This window comes from Tachyglossus aculeatus, chromosome 22, assembly GCF_015852505.1.
Source record: "Tachyglossus aculeatus isolate mTacAcu1 chromosome 22, mTacAcu1.pri, whole genome shotgun sequence".
NCBI classification, from domain to species: Eukaryota; Metazoa; Chordata; class Mammalia; order Monotremata; family Tachyglossidae; genus Tachyglossus; species Tachyglossus aculeatus.
This window is the reverse complement of record NC_052087.1, coordinates 54,991,083-55,014,453: the sequence shown is the minus strand read 5'-3', so window position 1 is coordinate 55,014,453 and position 23,371 is coordinate 54,991,083. Positions and strand designations below refer to the sequence as shown.

The window sequence follows — 23,371 nt, the reverse complement described above, 5'->3', positions numbered from 1 at the left end:
CCCACATGGGGCTCACAGTCTTAATCTCCATCTTCATAAATGTACTCTCCCAAGGACTCAGTACAGTGCTCAGCACACAGTAAAGTGCTCCACAAATGATGGATTGTGAGTCAGGCCGTGGCTGGCTCAGCCCCACAGCTCGACCCCTGGAGGTGGGATTTGAGGAGCAGTAACTCCGTCTCCACCCTGTCCGCCCCCTTCCTAGCTTTGGGACCCCCAACCCTGACGCTGCTGGGCCTCGATTTTTTCAGGCTGTTGCATCCAACCCCCCACAGCCTGGACTATCTGGCTTGTCCGTCTCTGTCCTTCATCTCTGACCTTCTTCTCTGACCTTTTCTGCCCTTCCTCCTCTGCCCTTCTCTGCATTTCTTCACTGCCCTTTTTCTGTCCTTCCTTCTCTGCTCTTCTCTGCACTTCTCTGCATTTCTTCACTACCCTTTTTCTGTACTTCCTTCTCTGCCTTTCTTCTCAGTTCTTCTCTGCCCTTCTCTCACGTTCTTCACTGCCCTTTTTCTTCCCTTCTTTCTCTGCTCTTCTCTGCCTTCCTCTGCCCTTCGTCTCTGCCCTTCTTCTCAGGATTTCTTCTTTGCTCTTCTTCTCTGCCTTTCTTTCTCTGTCCTTTTCTGTCTTTCTTCTCTGCCTTTCTTCACTGCCCTTTTTCTGCCCTTCTTTGCCCTTCCTTCTCTGTCCTCCTTTTCTGCCCATCTTCTCTGCTCTTTTTCTGCCCTTCCTCCTCTGCTCTTCTCTGCCCTCCTTCTCTGCCCTCCTTCTGTGACCTTCCTTCTCCGCTCACCCCGAGCTGAGCCCGATGTCCCACCAATCCCAGCTGCGGTAACTGAGGAGAGCACCCTGTGGCTTCCAGCCGTTTTAGACTCCTGGCATCCCCCCACGGCGACCCCCGATTCACCCGGCCCGACTGAGGGGAGCCCAGGCTAGATATCCCCAAATGGGGTCTCCACCCCCTCCTGCCCCCCAGGGTCTTGTCGGGGGGCGGGGGGGGGGGCGCGTGCTCACCAGTCACGTGGGGCAGGTTGACTTCCAGTTCGTTGAGGAGGACGCTGCCGTCGGATTTGAACACCAAAGACTGTGGGGAAGGGAGGGAGGGGCTTCCTGAGTTTCGGGGCTGCCAGAACCCCCCGGCCCTGGGGGTGGGGGTCCCGAGATTCACCCTCCAGGCCCGAGGTCAAATTAGGGGACTCCCCGACAGATCCTGTCTGCCCGCCCCTTGCACCTCTCAGCCCCGGGTCATGGGGGTCTAAGGGACGATTTAAGTAGGGGAGGGGGCTCTGCTGGACGTGCGTGTTTTTTCTGCTCAGTTCGAACACAGTGGGGACCCTCAGAGCCCACCCAGCGGGCCTAAAGACATATTTAAGAGGGGGCTCACACCCGAAATATTTTGCCTCCACTTCTATTACAGATTGTCACTCTTTGTTGCTTTTAGACTGTGAGCCCACTGTTGGGTAGGGACTGTCTCTATGTGTTGCCAATTTGTACTTCCCAAGCGCTTAGTACAGTGCTCTGCACACAGTAAGCGCTCAATAAATACGATTGATTGATTGTTGCTGTATTGTACTTTCCCAAGCTCTTAGTACAGTGCACTGCACACAGTTAGTGCCCCATAAATATGATTGAATGAAAAAAAATTAATTACAGATACGTTTGCACACACACACACACACACCCGCCCCACCCCCTCCACGGGGGCAGCAACTGCTAGGTTACTTGGCTCTGGCATCTATTTGGCGCTTACTCTATGCCAAGCACTGTACTAAGCTCTGGGGTCAAAAAAATATATGGTACTAGTTAAGTGCTTACTAATATGCCAAGCACTATTCTAAGCGCTGGGGTAGATACAAGCCAATCAGTTTGGACACAGTCCCTGTCCCACCTGGGGCTCACAGTCTTCATCCCCATTTTACAGATGAGGGAACTGAGGCCCAGAGAAGTGAAGTGACCAAGGTCACAGAGCAGACATGTGGCGGAGCCGGGATTAGAACCCAGGTTCTTCTGACTCCCGGGCCCGGGTTCTATCCGCTAAGACGGGACGCAGGGACGTTGAGCCCAGAGAGGTTGAGTGTAGACTGTAAGCTCGTCGTGGGCAGGAAATGAGTTTGTTTATTGTTACTATTGTCCTCTCCCAGAGGTTTAGTACAGTGTCCTGCATAGAGTAAGCGCTCAATAAATACGATTAAATGAGTGAGTGAATGAATGAGTTGAGAGTTGAGTGTATTAAGTCAAGCGCTTAGTACAGTGCTCTGCACACAATAAGCGCTTAGTAAATACGACTGAATGAATGAATGAGTGACAATAATAATAATAATAATCGTATTTGTTAAGTGCTTACTATTTGCCAAGCACTGTTCTAAGACTTGCCGGTAGTCACCCAGCAGGACCAGTAGGAGAGAGCAGATGGGGTCTCGACTACGGGTTCTTCCATCTCCCCTCCCCCGCGACCGCCTGGAGGTTGGGGGGGGGGGCTGTTTCTGGACGTAGGGCGGGGGCGGGGGCGGGGGTGGGCCCACCCGCCCCAATAACTCACGTTCTTATTCTTGTCAGCCAGGAGCACGATGGTCTTAAGGCAGGTCTGCTTGTCCGAAGATCCGCAGGGGACCACCTCGGCCAGCAGCGTGTAGGAATCGTTCCCGGAGCCCTGAAAGACCACCGACCCCGGTCAGCGCCGCCGGACCGGGCCCCCGGTCCCCCACACCGCCCAGGACCCCGGAGAGGGAGGGGGAAGGAGGACGAGGAGGAGAAGAAGGTGGGATGAGGGGGGAGGAAGAGGAAGATGGGGGAAAAGGAAAAAGAGGAGAAGGAGAAGTTGAGAGGAGGCAGGAGGAGGAGGAAGAAGAGGAAGAGGAAGGGGAGAAGGAGAAAGAGGAGAAAGTGGAGAAGTTGGGAGGAGGCAAAGATGAGGAGGAGGAGAAAGAGGAGGAAGAGGGAGGGAGAGAAGAAAAAGGAGGAGGGAGAAGGAGGAGGAAGAGGAGGAAAAAAGGACGAGGGAGGAGGACAAAGAGGAGGAGAGAGGAGGAGGACGAGAAGGAAGGAGAAAAGGTGGGAGGAGAAGGGAGGGAGGAGGAGGAAGAAGAAGAGAAGACAGGAGGAGGAGGAGGAGGAGGAGAAAAACGATGAAGGAAGAGGAGAAAAAAGGAGGAGGGAAGAGGAGGAGGAGAAAAAAGGAGGAGGGAGGATGAGAAGGAAGAAGAAAAGGTGGGAGGAGAAGGGAGGGAAGAGGAGGAGAAGGAAGAAGAGAAGGCAGGAGGAGGAGGAGGAGAAAAAAGGAGAAGGGAAGAGGAAGATGAGAAAGAAGAAGAAAAGGCGGGAGGAGACGGGAGGGAGAAGGAAGAGGAGGAAGAAGAGAAGGCGGGAGGAGACACGGGGGGAGAAGGAAGAGGAGGAAGAAGAGAAGGAGGAAAGAGGAGGAGGAGGAGGGAGGAGGAAAGTCCCGGCTCGGGAGTGGGTGTGGGGCTCCTACTACCTTGGACAGGACGTAGTAGCAGTCTCCGTGGAACGTGAACATCTTCCCGTCGAAAGTGGTCAGGTGGGAGCCGCCCTCCAGCTTACACGTGCCCGGGCACGGCAGGTCCCGGCAGCGCCATCCACCGGCGAGGCACTTGCTGCCCGCGGAGAGACCGTGGTGACCTGGGGCCCCCCGCCCGGAGGCCCACCCTAACGGCCCCACAGCCTCGCGGCTACTCCTCCGGCCGGCCGTGTTGCCCACCTTCCTGCCCTCCGGACCGGACGCCCCCCGCTTCTCTCCTAGTTTCTCGGTTGGCGATGTCGGCCTGTTGGACTCCCCGGGCCCCGGACCCCCTGCCCCTGCCCCCACCCCGATGTCCTCGGGACCCCGGCGCCCCCGCCCCCCGCTGGCTCTCGGACCCCGGGGGTGGGCACCCACCACTCATGGCAATCCTGGGTGACTCGACTGCCGGGTTCGTGCTGGCGACCCTGCAGTTTGCAGTGACACTGCTCCAGGGGGATGCAGCCTTGGCCCATGAGGTCGTCAAACACCGTACCTGCCCAGGCGAGGGGTACGGGGGACTATCAGTGCCCGCCCCACCCCCCGACTCCCATCCGCGCCCCTTCCCCGACGTGACTTGGGGAAAAAGCCCAGGCCTCAGAATCAGAAGACGGGGGCTCTAATCCCGGTTCCACCACTTGTCTGCTGTGTGATCTTGGTCAAGTCACTTCACTTCTCTGGGCCTCGGTTCCCTCATCTGTAAAATGGGGATGAAGACTGTGAGCCACACATGGGACAACCCATTACCTTGTAGAATGATAATAATGACGATGGTATTTGTTAAGCGCTTATTATGTGCCAGGCTCTGTACTAAGCGCTGACAAGATAATCAGGGTGTCCCACGTGGGGCTCACAGTCTTGATCCCCATTTTACAGATGAGGTAACTGAGGCGCAGAGATGGTAAGCAGCTTGCCCGAGGTCACACAGCAAAGTGGCGGAGCCGGGATTAGAACCCATATCCTCTGACTCTCAAGCCCGGGCTCTTTCCACTTTAGCCACGCTTCTCTCCTACCCCAGCGTTTAGAACAGTGCTTGGCTGGAGAGGGTCTGACCAGGGGCTGGGCAATAATAATAGTATTTATTATTATTGTTAATGGTATTTGTTAAGCACTTACTATGTGTCAAGCACGGTTCTAAGCGCTGGGGTAGATACAGAGTAATCAGGTTGTCCCACGTGGGGCTCACAGTTTTAATCTCCATTTTACAGATGAGGTAACTGAGGTACAGAGAAGTGAAGTGGCTTGTCCAAGCTCACCCAGCTGACAAGGGCGAAGTCGGGATTGGAACCCACGTCCTCTGACTCCTGAACCCGTGCCCTGTCCACTGAGCCACGTTGCTTCGCTGCTGTATTGGTTAAGTGCTTATTTTGTTCCAGGCACTGTTCTAAGCGCTGGGTTGGATACAAGTAAGTCAGGTTGGATTCAGTCCTTGTCCCACCCAGGGCTCCCAGTCTTCACCCCCATTTTGCAGATGAAGTAACTGAGGCCCAGAGACTTGCGCAAGGCCACCAGTCAATAAGTGGCGGGGCCAGGATTAGAACCCAGGACCTTCTGACTCCTAGGCCCGGGCGCTAGCCACTAAGCCACACTGCTCCTTTAGGGGGCTGGGCAGGGAGCCGGGGAGGGGCAGGGTGTGGGCAGAGCCGGGTGGCACCTTGAGGGCAGAAGCAGCCGTCCATGGGGTGCTCCTCGCACAGGAGGCTGACGTCGGGGTTGGAGCACGTGTCCACGCAGGGCGATCCGCTCTCCAGGAACACCATGTTTCCGGGGCAGGTCTTGGCTGGAGGGAATCACAGCACAGCGGGAGGCGGGATGAGAAACCATCATCGGGCTGTGTCCGCCGCCCCCGGGAAGCCCACCGCCCCCGGTGACCCCTCCCTCACGGCCCCCGGAGAGCCCACCGCCCGGGGGAAGCCCACCCCCGTTCAGCCCACCACTCTGTCTCCAAAGGTCTGGCTGCTCTCCTGGACTCACACCCTGAGAGCTGGAAATCTGCACTCTCGCCCCCCCTCCCCGCGACTCTCCCCTAGTGACCCAGACCGGACCATCCAACACCCCCTGACTCTCCCTTCTACATCCCTGACTCTCCCCAGTGACCATGACCCAAAGCATACCATCCTCTACGCTGATGACCCCCAGATCTCCATCTCTGCCCCTGCTCTCTCCCCCTCCCTCCAGGCTCGCATCTCCTCCTGCCTTCAGGACATCTCCATCTGGATGTCCGCCCGCCACCTAAAGCTCAACATGTCGAAGACTGAGCTCCTTGTCTTCCCTCCCAAACCCTGCCCTCTCCCTGACTTTCCCATCTCTGTTGACGGCACTACCATCCTTCCCGTCTCACAAGCCCGCAACCTTGGTGTCATCCTCGACTCCGCTCTCTCATTCACCCCTCACATCCAAGCCGTCACCAAAACCTGCCGGTCTCAGCTCCGCAACATTGCCAAGATCCGCCCTTTCCTCTCCATCCAAACCGCTACCCTGCTAATTCAAGCTCTCATCCTATCCCGTCTGGACTACTGCACTAGCCTTCTCTCTGATCTCCCATCCTCGTGTCTCTCTCCACTTCAATCCATACTTCATGCTGCTGCCCGGATTATCTTTGTCCAGAAACGCTCTGGACATATTACTCCCCTCCTCAAAAACCTCCAATGGCTACCGATCAATCTGCGCATCAAGCAGAAACTCCTCACCCTGGGCTTCAAGGCTCTCCATCACCTCGCCCCCTCCTACCTCACCTCCCTTCTCTCCTTCTACTGCCCAGCCCGCACCCTCCGCTCCTCCACCACTAATCTCTTCACTGTACCTCGCTCTCGCCTGTCCCGCCATCGACCCCCGGCCCACGTCATCCCCCGGGCCTGGAATGCCCTCCCTCTGCCCATCCGCCAAGCTAGCTCTCTTCCTCCCTTCAAGGCCCTGCTGAGAGCTCACCTCCTCCAGGAGGCCTTCCCAGACTGAGCCCCTTCTTTCCTCTCCCCCTCGTCCCCCTCTCCATCCTCCCGTCTTACCTCCTTCCCTTCCCCACAGCACCTGTATATATGTATATATGGTTGTACATATTTATTACTCTATTTATCTATTTATTTATTTATTTTACTTGTACATTTCTATCCTACTTATTTTATTTTGTTGGTATGTTTGGTTCTGTTCTCTGTCTCCCCCTTTTAGACTGTGAGCCCACTGTTGGGTAGGGACTGTCTCTATGTGATGCCAATTTGTACTTCCCAAGCGCTTAGTACAGTGCTCTGCACATAGTAAGCGCTCAATAAATACGATTGATTGATTGATTGATTGATCCTTCACCCCTGACCCTGCCCTCTCCATTCCTCACTCTCCCCCAGCACGTACAATCCAACACTCTCTGCCTCTCCCCTCTCCAGCCCTGACTCTCCTCCAGTGACCCAGCACGGACCATTCAACACCTCCTGACTCTCCCCTGTCCATCCCTGACTCTCCCCAGAGACCAGTGACCGAACACAGACCATCCCACCCCCTGACTCTCCCCTCTCCATTCCTGACTCTCCCCCAGTGACCCAGCCCTGATCATCCAACACCCGCTGACTCTCCCCTGTCCATCCCTGACTCTCCCCAGTGACCAGTGACCCAACACAGACCATCCCACCTCCCTGACTCTCCCCTCTCCATTCCTGACTCTCCCCCAGTGACCCATCCCGGACCATCCCGGACCCTCCTGACTCTCCCCTGTCCATCTCTGACTCTCCCCAGTGACCAGTGATCCAAAACAGACCATCCCACACCCCTGACTCTCCCCTCTCCATCCCTGACTCTCCCTCAGTGACCCGGGATAGACATTCCAACACAGCTGACTCTCTTCTCTCCATCCCTGACTCTCCCCAGTGACCAGTGACCCAACAGAGACCATCCCACCCCCCTGATTCTCCTCTCTCCATTCCCGACTGTCCCCCAGTGACCCAGCCCGGATCATCCCGGACCCTCCTGACTCTCCCCTGTCCATCTCTGACTCTCCCCAGTGACCAGTGATCCAACACAGACCATCCCACACCCCTGACTCTCCCCTCTCCATCCCTGACTCTACCTCAGTGACCCGGGATGGGCAATCCAACACCGCTGACTCTCCCCTCTCCATCCCTGACTCTCCCCAGTGACCAGTGACCAACACAGACCATCCCACCTCCCTGACTCTCCCCTCTCCGTTCCTGACTCTCCCCCAGTGACCCAACCTGGACCATCCCAGACCCTCCTGACTCTCCCCTCTCCATCCCTGACTCTCCCCAACGCCTAGCCCATCCAAGGATTTGGCTAATGGGCATCTGGGGGAGAAAGGAGGCGAGAGTGGAGAAGCAATCTCAGAGCGGCAGGAGGAGAAGCAGAGAGTCGTGGACCGGGGGAGGAGTCCACCCGGGGACCCCGAGGTCCAGATTTCTGAGCCTGCAGCCTGTTCGGCCGACCCCCTCCCCCGGGCGGCGCTTACTGCAGAGTTGTGGGGAGCGCCAGGAGCCAGGCCGGCCTCCGGCATGCGCGCACTGTCGGGAGAACTGAGCCAAGGTGTTGCAGAAGCAGGAGTCGGGGGTCTCCTCGCCACAGGAGCAGCGGTCCTGCACGCAGGCCTTCACGAACGGCTCCACGTCCACCGCCTCCTGGCACGACTCGAAGGCCGGCAGCGTCAGCAGCTTCTCACACTCGGCACGCTGGAAGAGTTGGAAGGTTGCGGTCACGGACGCTCAGCACAGCGCTCTGTACCCAGTAGGAGCCCAGCACAGCACCCTGCACAAGGCAGGAGCTCAGCACTGCGGGCGCGTCCCGCACAGCTCTGTGAACATTGCCAGCGCTCAGCACAGCGTTCTACACTTTGTGGGCATCCAGGACAGCACTCTGCACATAGCAGGAGCTCAGCACAGCACTCTGCACACTGAGGACACCCAGTCCAGCTTTCTAAACATGGCAGACGCCCAGCACAGTGTCCACACATTGTGGGCGTCCAAGAAGGCGCTCTGCACAGAGTAGGCTCCCAGCACAGCGCTGTAAAGATTGCAGGCTTCCAGCACAGAGTTCTGCCCATTGTGAGAGCCAGGACAGTGCTCTGCATGTGGCAGGCGCCCAGCACAAAATTCTACACATTGTGGGCATCCAAGACAGCGCTCTCCACATAGCAGGCGCCCTGCGCAGTGCTCTAAACTTTACAGGCTTCCAGCACAGCGTTCTACCCATTGTGGACACCCAGGATAGCGCTCTGCACGTAGCAGGCGCCCAGCACAGAGTTCTGCACCTTGTGGGCACCCAGGACAGCGCTCTGCACATCGCAGGCGCCCAGCACAGAGTTCTGCACATTGTGGGCACCCAGGACGGCGCTCTGCACATCGCAGGCGCCCAGCACAGAGTTCTGCACGTTGTGGGCACCCAGGACAGCGCTCGGCACATCGCAGGCGCCCAGCATAGCACTCTGCACATAACAGGAGCTCAGTCTAGAGCCCTGTAGCGCAGGGCTCCATCCTCCCCTCAATCCGCCCCCTCCTCCGTCCAGAGGCCCCCCCCCCAGCCCCCGCCTGCCCCCACTCCCGTGTACACATACATGCTTCTCGCAGGCCTGAGGGGCGGTGGATTCTTCCGGGTCCTCGCAGTCCGGCCTCATGTGCGTCACCTTCTGCAGGTTCCCGAACTCCACGGCTGTGAAGGGGACGCCTGTGGCGGGTGGGGGAGAGGAGAGACCCCGCAAATGAAGAGACTGAGACCCTCCTCCCTCCTCCCCGGGTGGGGGGGGGAGGGGGAGCCCCCCTATGTTTCTCCCCCAGCCCGCACGGGGCACAGCCCCCGGGGGGATCCTCACCCTGGCTGAAGAACTCGAAGTAGGTGGGCAGGCCGTTAAAATCCCCGCAGAGACCGCACGTGTGGTTCTTGAACTTGGCGTCCAGCTCCAGCTGCGGGGCGGGAGAAAACGGGGGGCAGAGATCAGCCGGGGCGGGGGGTTGGGGGCGAGGAGAGGGCGGGACCCGCCGGGCAGCAGCCTCGGGTCATCCGTCCCCTGCGGGAGCCGGGAGGGTACGGGTTAGACTTGGGGAGGGTTGACGAGGGTCAGATAGACGAAGGAGAAGGGCTGGGGGCTCTGAGGAGATGGGGTAAGGGAGGGTAAGGAGAGGGCAGGGGCGCGGAGGGGAGGAGGGGACGGGGGTATGAGGAGGAGGCAGAGGAAGGCAGGGGTGCTGAGGGATGGGCAGGGGTTCTGGAGAGGAGGCAGGGGTAGGCAGGGGCGCTGAGGAGGGGACAGGGGTGTTGGGGAGGGGGCAGGGGTCCTGAGGAGAGGGCAGGGGCTCTGAGAAGGGGGCAGGGGTCCTGAGGATGGGGCAGAGAAAAGCAGGGAAACAGGGGCGCTGAGAAAGGGGGCAGGGGAAAGAAGGGGAGCTGAGGAAGGGGCACGGGCTCTGAGAAAAGGGGGTAAGGAAGGGCAAGGAGAGGGCAGGGGCGCGGAGAGGAGGAGGGGACGGGGGTCTGAGGAGGAGGCAGGGGAAGGTAGGGGTGCTGAAAGATGGGCAGGGGTTCTGGAGAGGAGGCAGGGGGAGGCAGAGGCGCTGAGGAGGGGGCAGGGGTGTTGGGTAGGGGGCAGGGGTGCTGAGGAGAGGGCAGGGGCTCTGAGAAGGGGGCAGGGGTCCTGAGGATGGGGCAGAGAAAAGCAGGGAGGCAGGGGCGCTGAGAAAGGGGGCAGGGGAAAGAAGGGGAGCTGAGGAAGGGGCACTGGCTCTGAGAAGAGGGCAAGAGTTCTGAGGAGGGGGCTGGGGTTTTGAGGAGGGAGGCAGGGGAAGGCAGGGGCGCTGAGGAGGGGGTAGGGGAAAGCAGGGGCTCTGAGGAGGGGGCGGGGGTGCTGAGGAGGGGGTAGGAGTTTTGAGGGGGGCAGGGGAAGGCACGGGTTCTGAGGAGGGGTCAGAGGTCCTGAGGAGTGGGCAGGAGTGCTGAGGAGTGGGCAGGAGTGCTGAGGAGAGGGCAGGGGTGCTGAGGGGGGCAGGGGAAGGCAGGGGCTCTGAGAAGGGGGCAAGGGTTTCTGAGAGGGGTAGGAGTTCTGAGGAGGGGGCAGAGGTCCTGAGGAGGGGGCAGGGGTGCTGAGGAAAGGGCAGGGGTTCTGAGTGGGCAGGGGAAGGCAGGGGCTCTGAGAAGGGGGCAGAGTTTCTGAAGAGGTGGTAGGAGTTCTGAGGAGGAGGCAGGGGAAGGTAGCGGCTCTGAGAAGAGGGCAGGAGTCCTGAGGGGGCAGGGGAAGACAGGGGCTGTGAGAAGGGGGCAGGGGTCTTGAGGAGTGGACAGGGACGCTGAGGAGAGGGCAGGGTTTGTGAGGGGGCCCGAGGAAGGGGAGTGGAGGGCCGGGGGCGGGGATCCGGGTGTCGGGGGTCTGCATGGACCCTCACCATGAGGGCGTCTTCTCCGTTCCACAGCAGCTTGAGGCCGACGCGGGCGGCGACCTTGGTGTAGACGTCGCTCTTCTCGATGATCAGGCCGGGCGCGAAGTAGGGGAGGTGAACTCTGGGGGCAGGGAGCGAGAGGGAGGGCACAAGAAAAGGGTCAGAGCACACCCGCGACACCCCCGCCGGCTCACCCACCCTCGCCCAGGGGCCCTCATTCGTTCACTCAGTCTTATTTATTGAGCGCTTACTGTGTGCACAGCACTGGACTAAGCGCTTGGTAGAGGACTACTGAACAATAAACAGACACGTTCCGTGCCCTTCCTGCCCCCCGGGAGCCACGTGACTGAGGACCCCACGAGGAACCATGTGCCACTCGCCGTCTCGGCTTCCACTGACTATTATTATTTTTGTTGTTATTATTATTATTATTATTATTATTATTATTATTATTACTATTATTACTATTACTATTATTATCTGCAAACCTCATCTGGAAAATGGGGATCGAGATTGTGAGCCCCACGTGGGGCAGAGACTGTGTCCAACCCGATTTGCTTGCATCCACCATAGCACTTAGTATAGGGCCTGGCACATAGCAAGGGCTCAACAATTACCATAATTATTATTATTCTTATATTTGGTCAGAGCTTATTATGTGCCAAGCGATATTCTCAGTGCTGAGGTAGATACAAGTTAATCGGGTTGGACACAATCCCTGTCCCACATGGGGCTCACAGTCTAAGTAGGAGGGAGAACAGGGATTGAATCCCCATTTTGAAGATGAGGAAACTGAGGCACAGAGAAGTGAAGTGATCCGCTCAAAGCCACGCGGCAGGATAGGGGCAAAGTCGGGATTAGAACCCAGATCCTCTGACTCCCAGCCCTGTGCTCTTTCCACTAAGACACACTGCTATATTCATTCATTCATTCAATCGCATTTATTGAGTGCTTACTGTATGCAGAGCACTGTACTAATCGCTTGGGAAGTACAAGTCGGCAACATATAGAGACGGTCCCTACCCAACAATGGGCTCACAGTCTAGAAGGGGGAGACAGACAACAAAACAAAACATATCTATAATCCCTTGACTCTCCTCTCTCCACCCCCAACTCCTTGGGGGAGTCATTCTGGTATCTTGTAAGTACCCACTATGTGCTAAACACTGGGTGCAAAGATGAATAGCCAGATAGGACCCAATCATCATCATCAATCGTATTTATTGAGCGCTTACTATGTGCAGAGCACTGTACTAAGCACTTGACCCCTGTGACTCTGTGACCCCTGGGGCCCACCCTCTAAGAAGGAGAGCGGGGGGTCTTCTCCACATTCTAATAATGATAATAAAAATAATAATAGTGGTATTTGTTAAGCACTTACTATGTAATAATAATAATGGCATTTATTAAGCACTTACTATGTGCAAAACACTGTTCTAAGTGCTGGGGAGGTTACAAGGTGATCAGGTTGTCCCATGGGGGGCTCACAGTCTTAATCCCCATTTTACAGATGAGGTAACTGAGGCACAGAGAAGTTAAGTGACTTGCCCAAAGTCACACAGCTGACAACTGGCAGAGCTGGGATTTGAACCCAGAACCTCTGACTCCAAAGTCCGTGCTCTTTCCACTGAGCCACGCTGCTTCTCTACTAAACGCTGGGGTAGATACAAGTTAATCAGGTGGGACACAGTCCCTGTCCCACAAAGGACTTACAATAATAGTAATAATATTAATAACAATGGTATTTGTTAGGCACTCACCATGTGCCAGGCATTGTACTAAGTGCTGAATCTTAACCCCCATATTACAGATGAGGTAACTAAGGCCCAGAGAAGTGAAGTGACTTGCCCAAGGTCACCCAGCAGACAAGGGGCAGAGCCGGCATTAGAATCCAGGTCCTTCTGATTCTTAAGCCTGGACCCTATCCACTAGGTTATGCTGCTCCACAGATGAGAACACGGAGGCTAAAAGAGGGTAAGGGACTTACCCAAGGTCACACAGCCTGCCAGGGGTGGAGCCAGGATTAACAATAATAATAATAATAATAATAATGGCATTTGTTAAACGCTTACTATGTGCAAAGCACTGTTCTAAGCACTGGGGAGGGGAAACAAGGTAATGAGGTTGTCCCACGTGGGGCTCACAGACTTCACCCCCATCTTACAGATGAGGGAACTGAGGCTCAGAGAAGTTAAGTGACTTACCCAAGGTCACACAGCAGACATGGGGCAGAGCTGGGATTCGAACCTATGATCTCTGACTCCAAAGCCCGGTCTCTTTCCACTGAGTCACCCTGCCTTCTCTACCCCCCAGGGGAAGTGGTCACCTGTGAGCTGGCTACTCTTGGCTGGGCACAGCGAACATGGTGAGACAAGCTGGGCAAAGGGGGAGGTGGCACCCAGGAGAGAGGTGCCTCCTTCCTGTGGTCCCCACGGGGGGTCTGGGCAGACATGGTCACCCCTACTCTCTCCCTCCGGTCACTGTGTCCACCCCCAGCCCGGGGTCTCCCTAGCCCGGCCAGTTTCCGGAGCCTGCACCCCTGCCCAAGCCGGGCACGTGGCAACCACATGGCACTCGTGTGCCACTGTGTACCCAGGGCATCGAGGGTGGCACCGGGCCCCGCCCGCCCTAAAGGGCTATAAAATTAGAGCTGGACCTCTGCCCGGCCACCCTGGGCAAACAGGAGCAGGGGAGTCACCGGTTGGGGGTGGGCCGGGGCAGAGTCAGGGGTACGGCGGCTGTTCTGGGGACCTCACTGCTGATTAGCGCTTAGTACAGTGCTCTGCACACAGAAAGTGCTCAATAAATACGATTGATGATGATTGCCACTCTGCCACATGTCCACTGTGTGACCTTGGCCGATTAATAATAATAATAGTGGCTAGACTGTCAGCCCACTGTTGGGTAGGGACTGTCTCTATATGTTGCCAACTTGTACTTCCCAAGCGCTTAGCACAGTGCTCTGCACACAGTAAGCGCTCAATAAATACGATTGATTGATTGTTTAAGCGCTTACTATGTACCAGGCACTGTGCTAAGCTCTGGGGTAGAAAACAAGCTAATCGTGTTGGACACAGTCCCTGTCCCACATGGGGCTTACAGTCTTAATCCCCAGGAGGTAACTGAGACACAGGGAAGTAAAGTGACTGGCCCAAGGTCACACAACAGACAAGTGGCAGAGATGGGATTATTCTTATTTTAATAATAATAGTACTAATGATTGTGGCATTTGTTAAGCGCTTACTATGTGCCAAGCACTGTACTAAGCCCTGGGTTCGACACAAGCTGATCAGTTTGCACACAGTCCCTGTCCCACATGGGGTTCATAATCTTCATCCCCAGGTCCTTCTGATTCCCAGGTCTGTGCTCTCTCTACTAGGCATCATGGTTTTCCTCACTTACTTTCTCGGTGCCTCAGTTTCCTCATGGGTAAAATGGGGATTCAATGCTCATCTCCCTCCTACTTAGTCTGTGAGTCCCATATCGGACAGGGACTGCATCCAACCTGATTAACTTGTATCTAACCCAGTGCTTAGAACAGTGCTTAACATGTAATAACAAATTAACAATGGCAATAACAAATGAAGAAGCAGCGTGGCTCAGTGGAAAGAGCCTGAGTTGGAGTCAGAGGTCATGGGTTCAAATCCTGGCTCTGCCAATTGTCAGCTGTGTGACTTTGGGTAAGTCACTTCACTTCTCTGTGCCTCAATTACCTCATCTGTAAAATGGGGATTAAGACTGTGAGCCTCCCGTGGGACAACCTGATCACCTTGTAACCTCCCCAGCGCTTAGAACAGTGCTTTGCACATAGTAAGCACTTAATAAATGCCATTATTGTTATTATTATTAAATACCATAAAAAAGGAGGCACTCAATACAGCATTTTGCACACAGAAGGCACCCACTAAAGTGTTCTGCCCCCAGTAGGCACCCAATACAGTGCTTTAAATCATAGTCATAGTAATAATAATTATGGTATTTGTTAAGCACTTACTGTGTGCCAGACATTGTACTAAGCACCGGGGTGGATTCAAGCTAATCAGGTTGGACACAGTCCCTGTCCCATGCAGGGCTCACAGTCTTGATCCCCATTTTACAGATGAGGTCACTAAGGCACAGAGAAGTGAAGTGACTTGCCCACAGTCACACAGCAGACAAGTGGCAGAACCAGGATTAGAACCCATATAGTAGGCACCCAGCACAGCGTTCTGCACACAGTAGGTGCCCAGCACAGCTCCAGTCCAGCTGCTGGCTCCAGTCTGGTGCTCAGTGGGAAAACCCCGTGGGAAATGAAATTCGAGGAAAGTCAAGTCCATCCTTGAGGAAACCGGCCAGGCAGGCTCTGCTTCGAAGAGCATGGGCTTGGGAGTCGGAGGTCATGGGTTCAAATCCCGGCTCTGCCAATTGCCAGCTGTGTGACTTTGGGCAAGTCACTTAACTTCTCGGTGCCTCTGTTAATTCATCTGTAAAATGGGGATGAAGACTGTGAGCTCCCCTTGGGACAATCTGATCACCTTGTATCCTCCCCAGTGCTTAGAACAGTGCTTGGCACATAGTAAGTGCTGAACAAATGCCACCATCATTATTATGGTTGTTGTTTTGTTTCGATTTTTGCTTTGTTTTAAAAATGGCATTTTTTAAGCACTTAAGCAGATATGCCAGGCACTGTACTAAGCGCTGGAGTAGATACAAGCTAATCAGTTTGGACATAGCCCCTGCTCCATATGGGGCTCACAGTCATAAGCTTGTCTCTAATAATAATAATAATGATGGTATTTGTTAAGTGCTTACTATGTGCCAAGCACTGTTCTAAGCACTGGGGGGATACAAGGTGATCAGGTTGCCCCACGTGGGGCTCACAGTCTTGGTAACTGAGGCTCAGAGAAGTGAAGTGACCTGCCCATTCACACAGCTGAAAAGTGGCAGAGCCGGAATTAGAACCCATGACCTCTGACTCCCAAGCCCAGCCTCTTTCCACTGAGCCACTCTACTCTAGGCTGTTAGCTTGTTGTGGGCAGGGAAAGTGCCTGTTTATTATTGTACTGTACTCGCCCAAGCGCTTAATACAGTGCTTTGCCCACAGTAAGTGCTCAATAAATACAATTGAATGATTGAATGAATATTGCCTTCTCCCAAGTGCTTAGTACAGTGCTCTGCACGCAGTTAGCACTCAATAAATACTATTGACTGACTAATCTCTATTTTATGGATAAAGGAACTGAGGTCCAGAGAAGAGAAGTGACTTTCCCAAGGTCACACAGCAGACAATTGGCGGAGTGGGGATTAAAACCTAGGTCCTTCCGACTCCCATTTTTGCGGGTCGATGCTGCTAGTGATATTGAGCACTTGGGCGAGGGAAAACTAGCACATTTCCCCCCTTCATAGTCCTTCTGAAAGCTCACCTCCTCCAGGAGGGCTTCCCAGACTGAGCCCCCCTTTTCCTCTGCTCCTCCTCCCCTCCCCATCACCTGGACTCCCTCCCTCTGCTGTACCCCTCTCCCCACCCCACAGCATTTGTGTATATATGTACCTATTTATAATTCTATTTATTTTATTAATGATGTATATATATCTAAAATTCTATTTATTTATATTGATGCTATTGATGCATGTCTACTTGTTTTGTTTTGTTTTGTTGTCTGTCTCCCCCCTTCTAGACTGTGAGCCCGTTGTTGGGTAGGGATTGTCTCTGTTGTGAATTATACTCTCCAAGTGCTTAGTCCAGTGCTTTGCACACAGTAAGCGCTCAATAAATATGATTGATTGAATAAAGGAAGGAAATTGTGGAGAAGTTTGATCGGTTTTTTTTAATGCTGTTTGCTGTATTGTACTTTCCAAGTGCTAAGTCCAGTGTTTTGCACACAGTAAGCGCTCAATAAATACGATTGAATGAATGAATGAATGAAATTGTGGAGATAATAATAATAATGATGGTATTTGTTAAGCGCTTACTATGTGACAACTCTCTTCTAAGGGTGGGGGAGGATACAAGGTGATCAGGATGTCCCACATGGGGCTCACAGTCTTAATCCCCATTTTAGAGATGAGGTAACTGAGGCACAGGGAAGTTAAGTGACTTGCCCAAGGTGACACATCTGACAGTTGGTGGAGCCAGGATGTTTGATTGTTTTTCTATATTGCTGTTTGCTCTACTGTACTTTTCAAACGCTTAAGTCCACCACAGTAAGCGCTCAATAAATATGATTGAATGAATGAATGACCCCTCCTAGGACCCCCCGCTTACCCTCCCCGCCCCTCACCGGCCCCTGGGGGCCACTCACAGGTCGCCGTTGACCATGACCAGCTGCTGGGTCAGTTGGACCAGGACGTCCTGAACGTTGATGAGGACGGACGTAATGACCAGTTGGCCGGCGGAGCTGAGGCCGCGGGCAACGTGGACAACAAACTCCTTGTAGCTGTCACGACAGTCGGAAGCCAGGTTATAGTCGCAGAGGCCGGGGAAGCGAAAGACCTCCCCATCGAAGGTCCGGTAGTGTCCATCGCCCCAAGCGCTGCAGACGTGGTGGCCGTGGTTCCGGGGCCGCACTACGTGGAGAAGGAGACATCAGGATGGACTCACCCACAGCCCCCCTGAGCTGGACACTTGCACACACACCCCACCAAAAAAATTAAGACACCACCGGGAAGCCCTCCCAGCCATCCGCCCTCTTCGGTGCTCTTATGCATGCCCATCCATTCCATAGTGACCGGACGATTCCCATCTGCTCTCAGGCTCTTTGGACTTATGCATTCCTGAGCAATCAATCAATCAATCGTATTTATTGAGCGCTTACTGTGTGCAGAGCACTGGACTAAGCGCTTGGGAAGTACAAGTCGGCAACATATAGAGACGGTCCCTACCCAACAGTGGCCTCACAGTCTAGAAGGGGGGAGACAGACAACAAAACCGAACATATTAACAAAATAAAATAAATAGAATAAATATGTACAAATAAAATAGAGTAATAAATACGTACAATCCATCAATCGTATTTATTGAGCGCTTACTGTGTGCAGAGCACTGGACTAAGCGCTTGGGAAGTACAAGTCGGCAACATATAGAGACGGTCCCTACCCAACAGTGGGCTCGCAGTCTAGAAGGGGGGAGACAGACAACAAAACCGAACATATTAACAAAATAAAATAAATAGAATAAATATGTACAAATAAAATAGAGTAATAAATACGTACAATCAATCAATCGTATTTATTAAGCGCTTACTGTGTGCAGAGCACTGTACTAAGCGCTTGGGAAGTACAAGTCGGCAACATATAGAGACGGTCCCTACCCAACAGTGGGCTCACAGTCTAGAAGGGGGAGACAGACAACAAAACCAAACATATTAACAAAATAAAATAAATAGAATAAATATGGACAAATAAAATAGAGTAATAAATACGTACAAACACATATACATATAGACACGTGCTGTGGGGAGGATGGGGAGAGGAAGGAGTGAGCTCAGTCTGGGAACTACTATCCATCCAGTAGTGACCGGATGCTTCTCATCGGCTCTCAGACCCTAGGGATTTATGCACACCCATCCGTCTGTCCATCCAGTAGTGACCAATCAATCAATGGTATTTATTGAGCGCTTACTGTGTGCAGAGCACTGTACTAAGCGCTTGGGAAGTACAAGTTGGCAACATATAGAGACGGTCCCTACCCAACAGTGGGCTCACAGTCTAGAAGACGTTTTTCATCTGCTCTCAGACCCTTGGGACTTTTCTATGGCATTTGTTGATGATGATGGCATTTGGTAAGCACTTACTATGTGCCAAGCACTGTTCTAAGTGCTGGGGGGGGATACAAGGCCATCAGGTTGTCCCACATGGGGCCCACGTCTTTTACCCCATTTTACAGATGAGGTAACTGAGGCACAGAGAAGTTAAGTGACTTGCCCAAAGTCACATAGCTGACAAGTGATGGAGTCGGGATTAGAACCCATGACCTCTGACTCCCAAGCCCGTGCTCTTTCCATTGAAAAGCCCTTACTATGTGCTAAGCACTGTTCTAAACGCTGGGGGTAGATAAGCAGTGTTGCTCAGTGGAAAAGGCACGGGCTTTCGAGTCAGAGGTCATGGATTCAAATCCCAGCTCTGCCACTTGTCAGCTGTATGACTTTGGGCCAGTCACTTAACTTCTCTGTGCCTCAGTTACCTCATCTGTAAAATGGGGATTAAGACTGTGAGCCCCCTGTGGGACAACCTGATCACCTTGTAACCTCCCCAGCGCTTAGAACAGTGCTTTGCACATAGTGAGCACTTAATAAACGCCATCATTACTATTATTATTATCATTATATAGGGTAATCAGATTGTCCCACATGGGGCTCACACTTTCAAACCCCATTTTACAGATGAGGTAACTGAGGCACAGAGAAGTTAAGTGACTTGCCCAAGGCCACCCAGCAGACAAGTGGCAGAGGTGGGATTAGAATCCACATCCTCGGAGTGCATGCCTGTTTGTGTGTCCGTCCAGTAGTGACTGGATGATTCCCATCTGTTCTCATGATCTTTGGACTTATGCATTCTTGAGTGTCCATCCAGTAGTGACCGTAGGGTTCTTTTCTGCTCTCAGACCCTTTGGACTTATGCACTTCCAACTATCCATCGATCCATGAGGGACTGGACAATTCCTATCTGATCTCTGACTCCCAAGCCCGGGCTCAGTGGAAAAAGCCTGGGCTTGGGAGTCAGAGGCCGTGGGTTCTAATCCCGGCTCTGCCACTTGTCAGCTGTTTGACTTTGGGCAAGTTACTTCACTTGTCTGGACCTCAGTTCCCTCATCTGTAAAATGGGAATTAAGACTGTGAGCCCCACATGGGACAATCTGATGACCTTGTATCCCCCCAGCACTTAGAACAGTGCTTTGCACATATTAAGTCTTAATGAATGCCATTATTATTATCTCAGACCCTTTGGAGTTATGCACGCCCATCTGTCCGTCCATCCATCTGGTAATGACCAGACGATTCCCATCTGCTCTCAAGCCCTTTGGACTTTGGATAATAATAAAAATGATGGTATTTGTTAAGCGCTTACTATGTGCCAGGCACTGTTCTAAGCGCTGATAAATTTTTCCTACCATGCCCATCCCTACCATGCCAGGCCCAGGATCCCCTTCTCTCGCTGCCTCTCTGTCTCTCTCACTACCTCTTTCTGTGTCTCTCTCACTATCTCTCTCTACCTCTGTGTGTTTCTCTCACTGTATCTCGCTGTGTGTCTCACTGTACCTCTGTATCTCTGTGTCTCTCTCTCACTGTATCTCTCTCTGTACCTCCCCCGCACCCCCCTTATCTCCTCTCTATCTCTCTGCCTCCCCCTTCTAGACCGTTGTTGGGTAGGGACCATTTCTATATGTTGCCAACTTGTACTTCCCAAGTGCTTAGTACAGTGCTCTGCACACAGTAAGCACTCAATAAATATGATTGAATGAATGAATGTATCTCTGTCTCTCTCACTGTATCTCTCTGTGTGTCTCTCTCACTGTACATCTCTGTATCTCTGTGTCTCTCACTGTATCTCTCTCTGTAGTTCTGTCTCTCTCACTGTATCTCTCTCTCTATCTCTGTCTCTCTCTCACTGAATCTCTCTCCATTCCTTCTGTATCTCTCTCTGAATCTATTTCTGCATCTCTCTCACTGTATCTCTCCCTGTATCTCTCTTTGCCTCTCTCTCACTGTATCTCTCTATGTCTCTCTGATTCTCTGCATCTCTCTCACTGTATCTTTGTTTCTCTCTGTATCTCTCTGCTTCGCTCACTGTATCTCTGCCTCTCTCCCTCTGTCTCTCTATCTGTCTCTTTCTCTGTCTCCATTTATGCCTCTCTGTCTCTCACTCTCTCTATATCTCTCTGTCTCACTCCCACTGTCTCTGCATCTCTGTCTCACTCCCACTGCCTCTCTCCATCTCTGTCTTTCTCTGTCTCTGTGTCTCAATGTCTCTCCCTCTCTCTATAACCCTCTGTCTCTCTGTTTCTGTGTTTTGCTATCTCTCCCTCACTCTCCTGTCTCTCTCCCACTGTCTCTCTCTATATTCATATTTATTGAGTGCTTACTGTGTGCAGAGCACTGTACTAAGTGCTGTATCTCCCTGTCTCTGTGTCTTGCTGTCTCTCTCTTCTTCTGTATCTGTCTCTCTCCCACTATCTCTTTATCTCTGTCTTTGTCTCTCTCTGGGTCTTTCTATCTCTCCCTCTCTCTGTATCTCTCCACCTCTGTCTCCATCTATCTCTTTCCATCCCTTCCCAACCCCGGCACCCCACATTCCTGAGGAAACCCAAGCCCAGGGGTGGCAGGGCCTCCACTCTACCCACCCAGAGGTAGGGAGGAGATCTGACCCCCCCTGACCCCCAGCCCCCTGACCTCCCCAGGCTCACCTTGCTCGGTGCCCTTCACGCCCACAGAGACCACGGCCAGCCAGAGCGCCAACAGGCTGGCGCATCTGACCCCCATGTTGGCTCCTGAGGGAACTTTAGGAGGACGAAGGCCTTGGGGAACCTGACCTTTATATCCCCCTTTGGGGGCCGGGCCGAGGGGTAGGGGTGGGGGAGAGGGCAGGGGAGGGGCAGGCCTTGGCGGGGCCGTGCCAGGCGATCACGCAAATGGGTCCGTACGGGCACCCGAAGGGCAGCGGCAGGGAGATGTTGATTCAGTTAACGGGTGTGGATCCCTTTATGGCCCTTTGGGTTAACTTTAGCCTCTTCTGCCGGAGTTCTGGCTGTGGCCTCCGCCCCAGCCTCAGCCTGTGCCTCCCTCTGGATGCCCCCTCTTCTGGGAGTGGGTGGTCTCCGGAGGGGGCTCCCCCCGGGAAGCTAACCCCAGAGAAAGACAAAAAAATCGCTTGCCAGTAGGGAGGAAGAGGAAGGCCAACAATATCAACTGGACCCCCTTGTTTTTCAAGGGCGATTTTATTTTCCTCCCATTGCTTTCAAATCAGAAATAATAATAATAATGGTACCTGTTAAGCACTAAGCGCTGTTCTAAGGGCTGGGGTAAATATAAGTTAATCAGGTCAGACACGCTCCCTGTCCCCCACGGGGCTCACACTCTTACCCCCATTTTACAGATGAGGTAACTGAGGTTCAGAGGAGTGAAGTGACTTCCCCAAGGTCACACAGCAGACGTGGCAGAGGTGGGATTAGAACCCAGGTCCATCTGACTCCCTGGACTGTGCTCTATCCACTAAGCCATGATGCTTCCTGCAGTCATTCCATTTCATCCTCACCACCGATCAATTAATCAATCAATGGTATTTACCAAGCCCTTACTATGTGCAGAGCGTGGAATTAAGCTATTGGAGAGTCCGATAAAACAGAATTAGCTGACATTTGCCCTGGAAAGAGCATAGATCTGGGAGTAAGAGGACCCAGGTTCTAATCCTGGCTCTGCCACTTGCCAGCTGTGTGACCTTGGGTCAGTCACTTCAACTCCGGGCTCCCAGGATAAAAATACCTATAAAATAACAAATACCATAGTTATTATTAATAGTCGTACTTCCCAAGCGCTTAGTACAGTACTCTGCTCACAGTAAGCACTCAATAAATACAATTGAATGAATGAATGAATGAATGAACTGCTCTGTCCCCCAGTTATCTCATCTCTAAAATGGGGATTCAGTGCCTGTTGTCCCTGCCTTAGCGTATGAGCCTCATATGGGATGAGGCTGGGTCCGACCTGACCAACTTGTGTCTACCCCAGCGCTTAGAACAGTGCTCAGCGCATAGTAAGTGCTTAATAAATACCATAACGGATAATGGAAAACAAGTTCACAACCCCTCTGCGCAGGAGCGAAAGAGCAGAGTTTACTCTCCCTATTTTACTGATGAGGAAACTGAGGCCTAGAGAGATTTACTCACAGAAAGCTCTTAGAAAATGCTACTCTCTCTCAGGCCCAGAAAGGTTAACCGACTTCCCCTTAGGCCAGTGGTGGAACTAGGATTAGAACTCAGGTCTCCTGTCTCCCTGTGGTATTTCCCACTGGTCCCTGATACTTCCCCTTGGGACAGGTGCTTATGCAGGTATATAATTGCAAGGAAAGGAAGAGCGCATGGATATTCATTCATTCAATCAGATTTATTGAATTAGAACCCAGGTCTCCTGACTCAACCAATAAATCAATCAATAAATTGTATCTATTGAGCACTTACTATGTGCAGAGCACTGAAGCATCCATTCATTCAATCATATTTATTGAGTGCTTACGTGTGCAGAGCACAGCAGGTGTAGTTGATAGGGCATGGGCCCCGGAGTTAGAAGGCCATGGGTTCTAGTCCTGGCTCTGCCACTTGTCTGCTATGTGACCTTGGGTAAGTCATTTCACTTCTCTGTGCCTCAGTTCCCTCATCTGTAAAATGGGGATGAAGACTGTGAGCCCCACGTGGGACAACCTGATCACCTTGTATCCTCCCCAGTGCTTAGAACAGTACATTGCACATAGTAAGCGCTTAACAAATGTCATTATTATTCTCTGTGCCTCAGTTACCTTGTCA

General features: G+C 53.1%; 1 protein-coding gene across 1 annotated transcript in view; it reads right to left on the bottom strand.

The window, feature by feature from the left end:
• The window catches only part of MUC2 (mucin 2, oligomeric mucus/gel-forming), a 98,052-nt gene extending 76,717 nt beyond the window's left edge, over nt 1-21,335 (bottom strand). Inside the window, 11 exon segments of the mRNA XM_038765382.1 lie at nt 1,015-1,084; nt 2,540-2,650; nt 3,476-3,614; nt 3,896-4,013; nt 5,172-5,297; nt 7,968-8,184; nt 9,066-9,175; nt 9,321-9,411; nt 10,885-10,999; nt 17,160-17,424; nt 21,260-21,335. Coding sequence (XP_038621310.1) covers nt 1,015-1,084; nt 2,540-2,650; nt 3,476-3,614; nt 3,896-4,013; nt 5,172-5,297; nt 7,968-8,184; nt 9,066-9,175; nt 9,321-9,411; nt 10,885-10,999; nt 17,160-17,424; nt 21,260-21,335 — 1,438 coding nt within the window.
• Between the last annotated feature and the right edge of the window lie 2,036 nt (nt 21,336-23,371).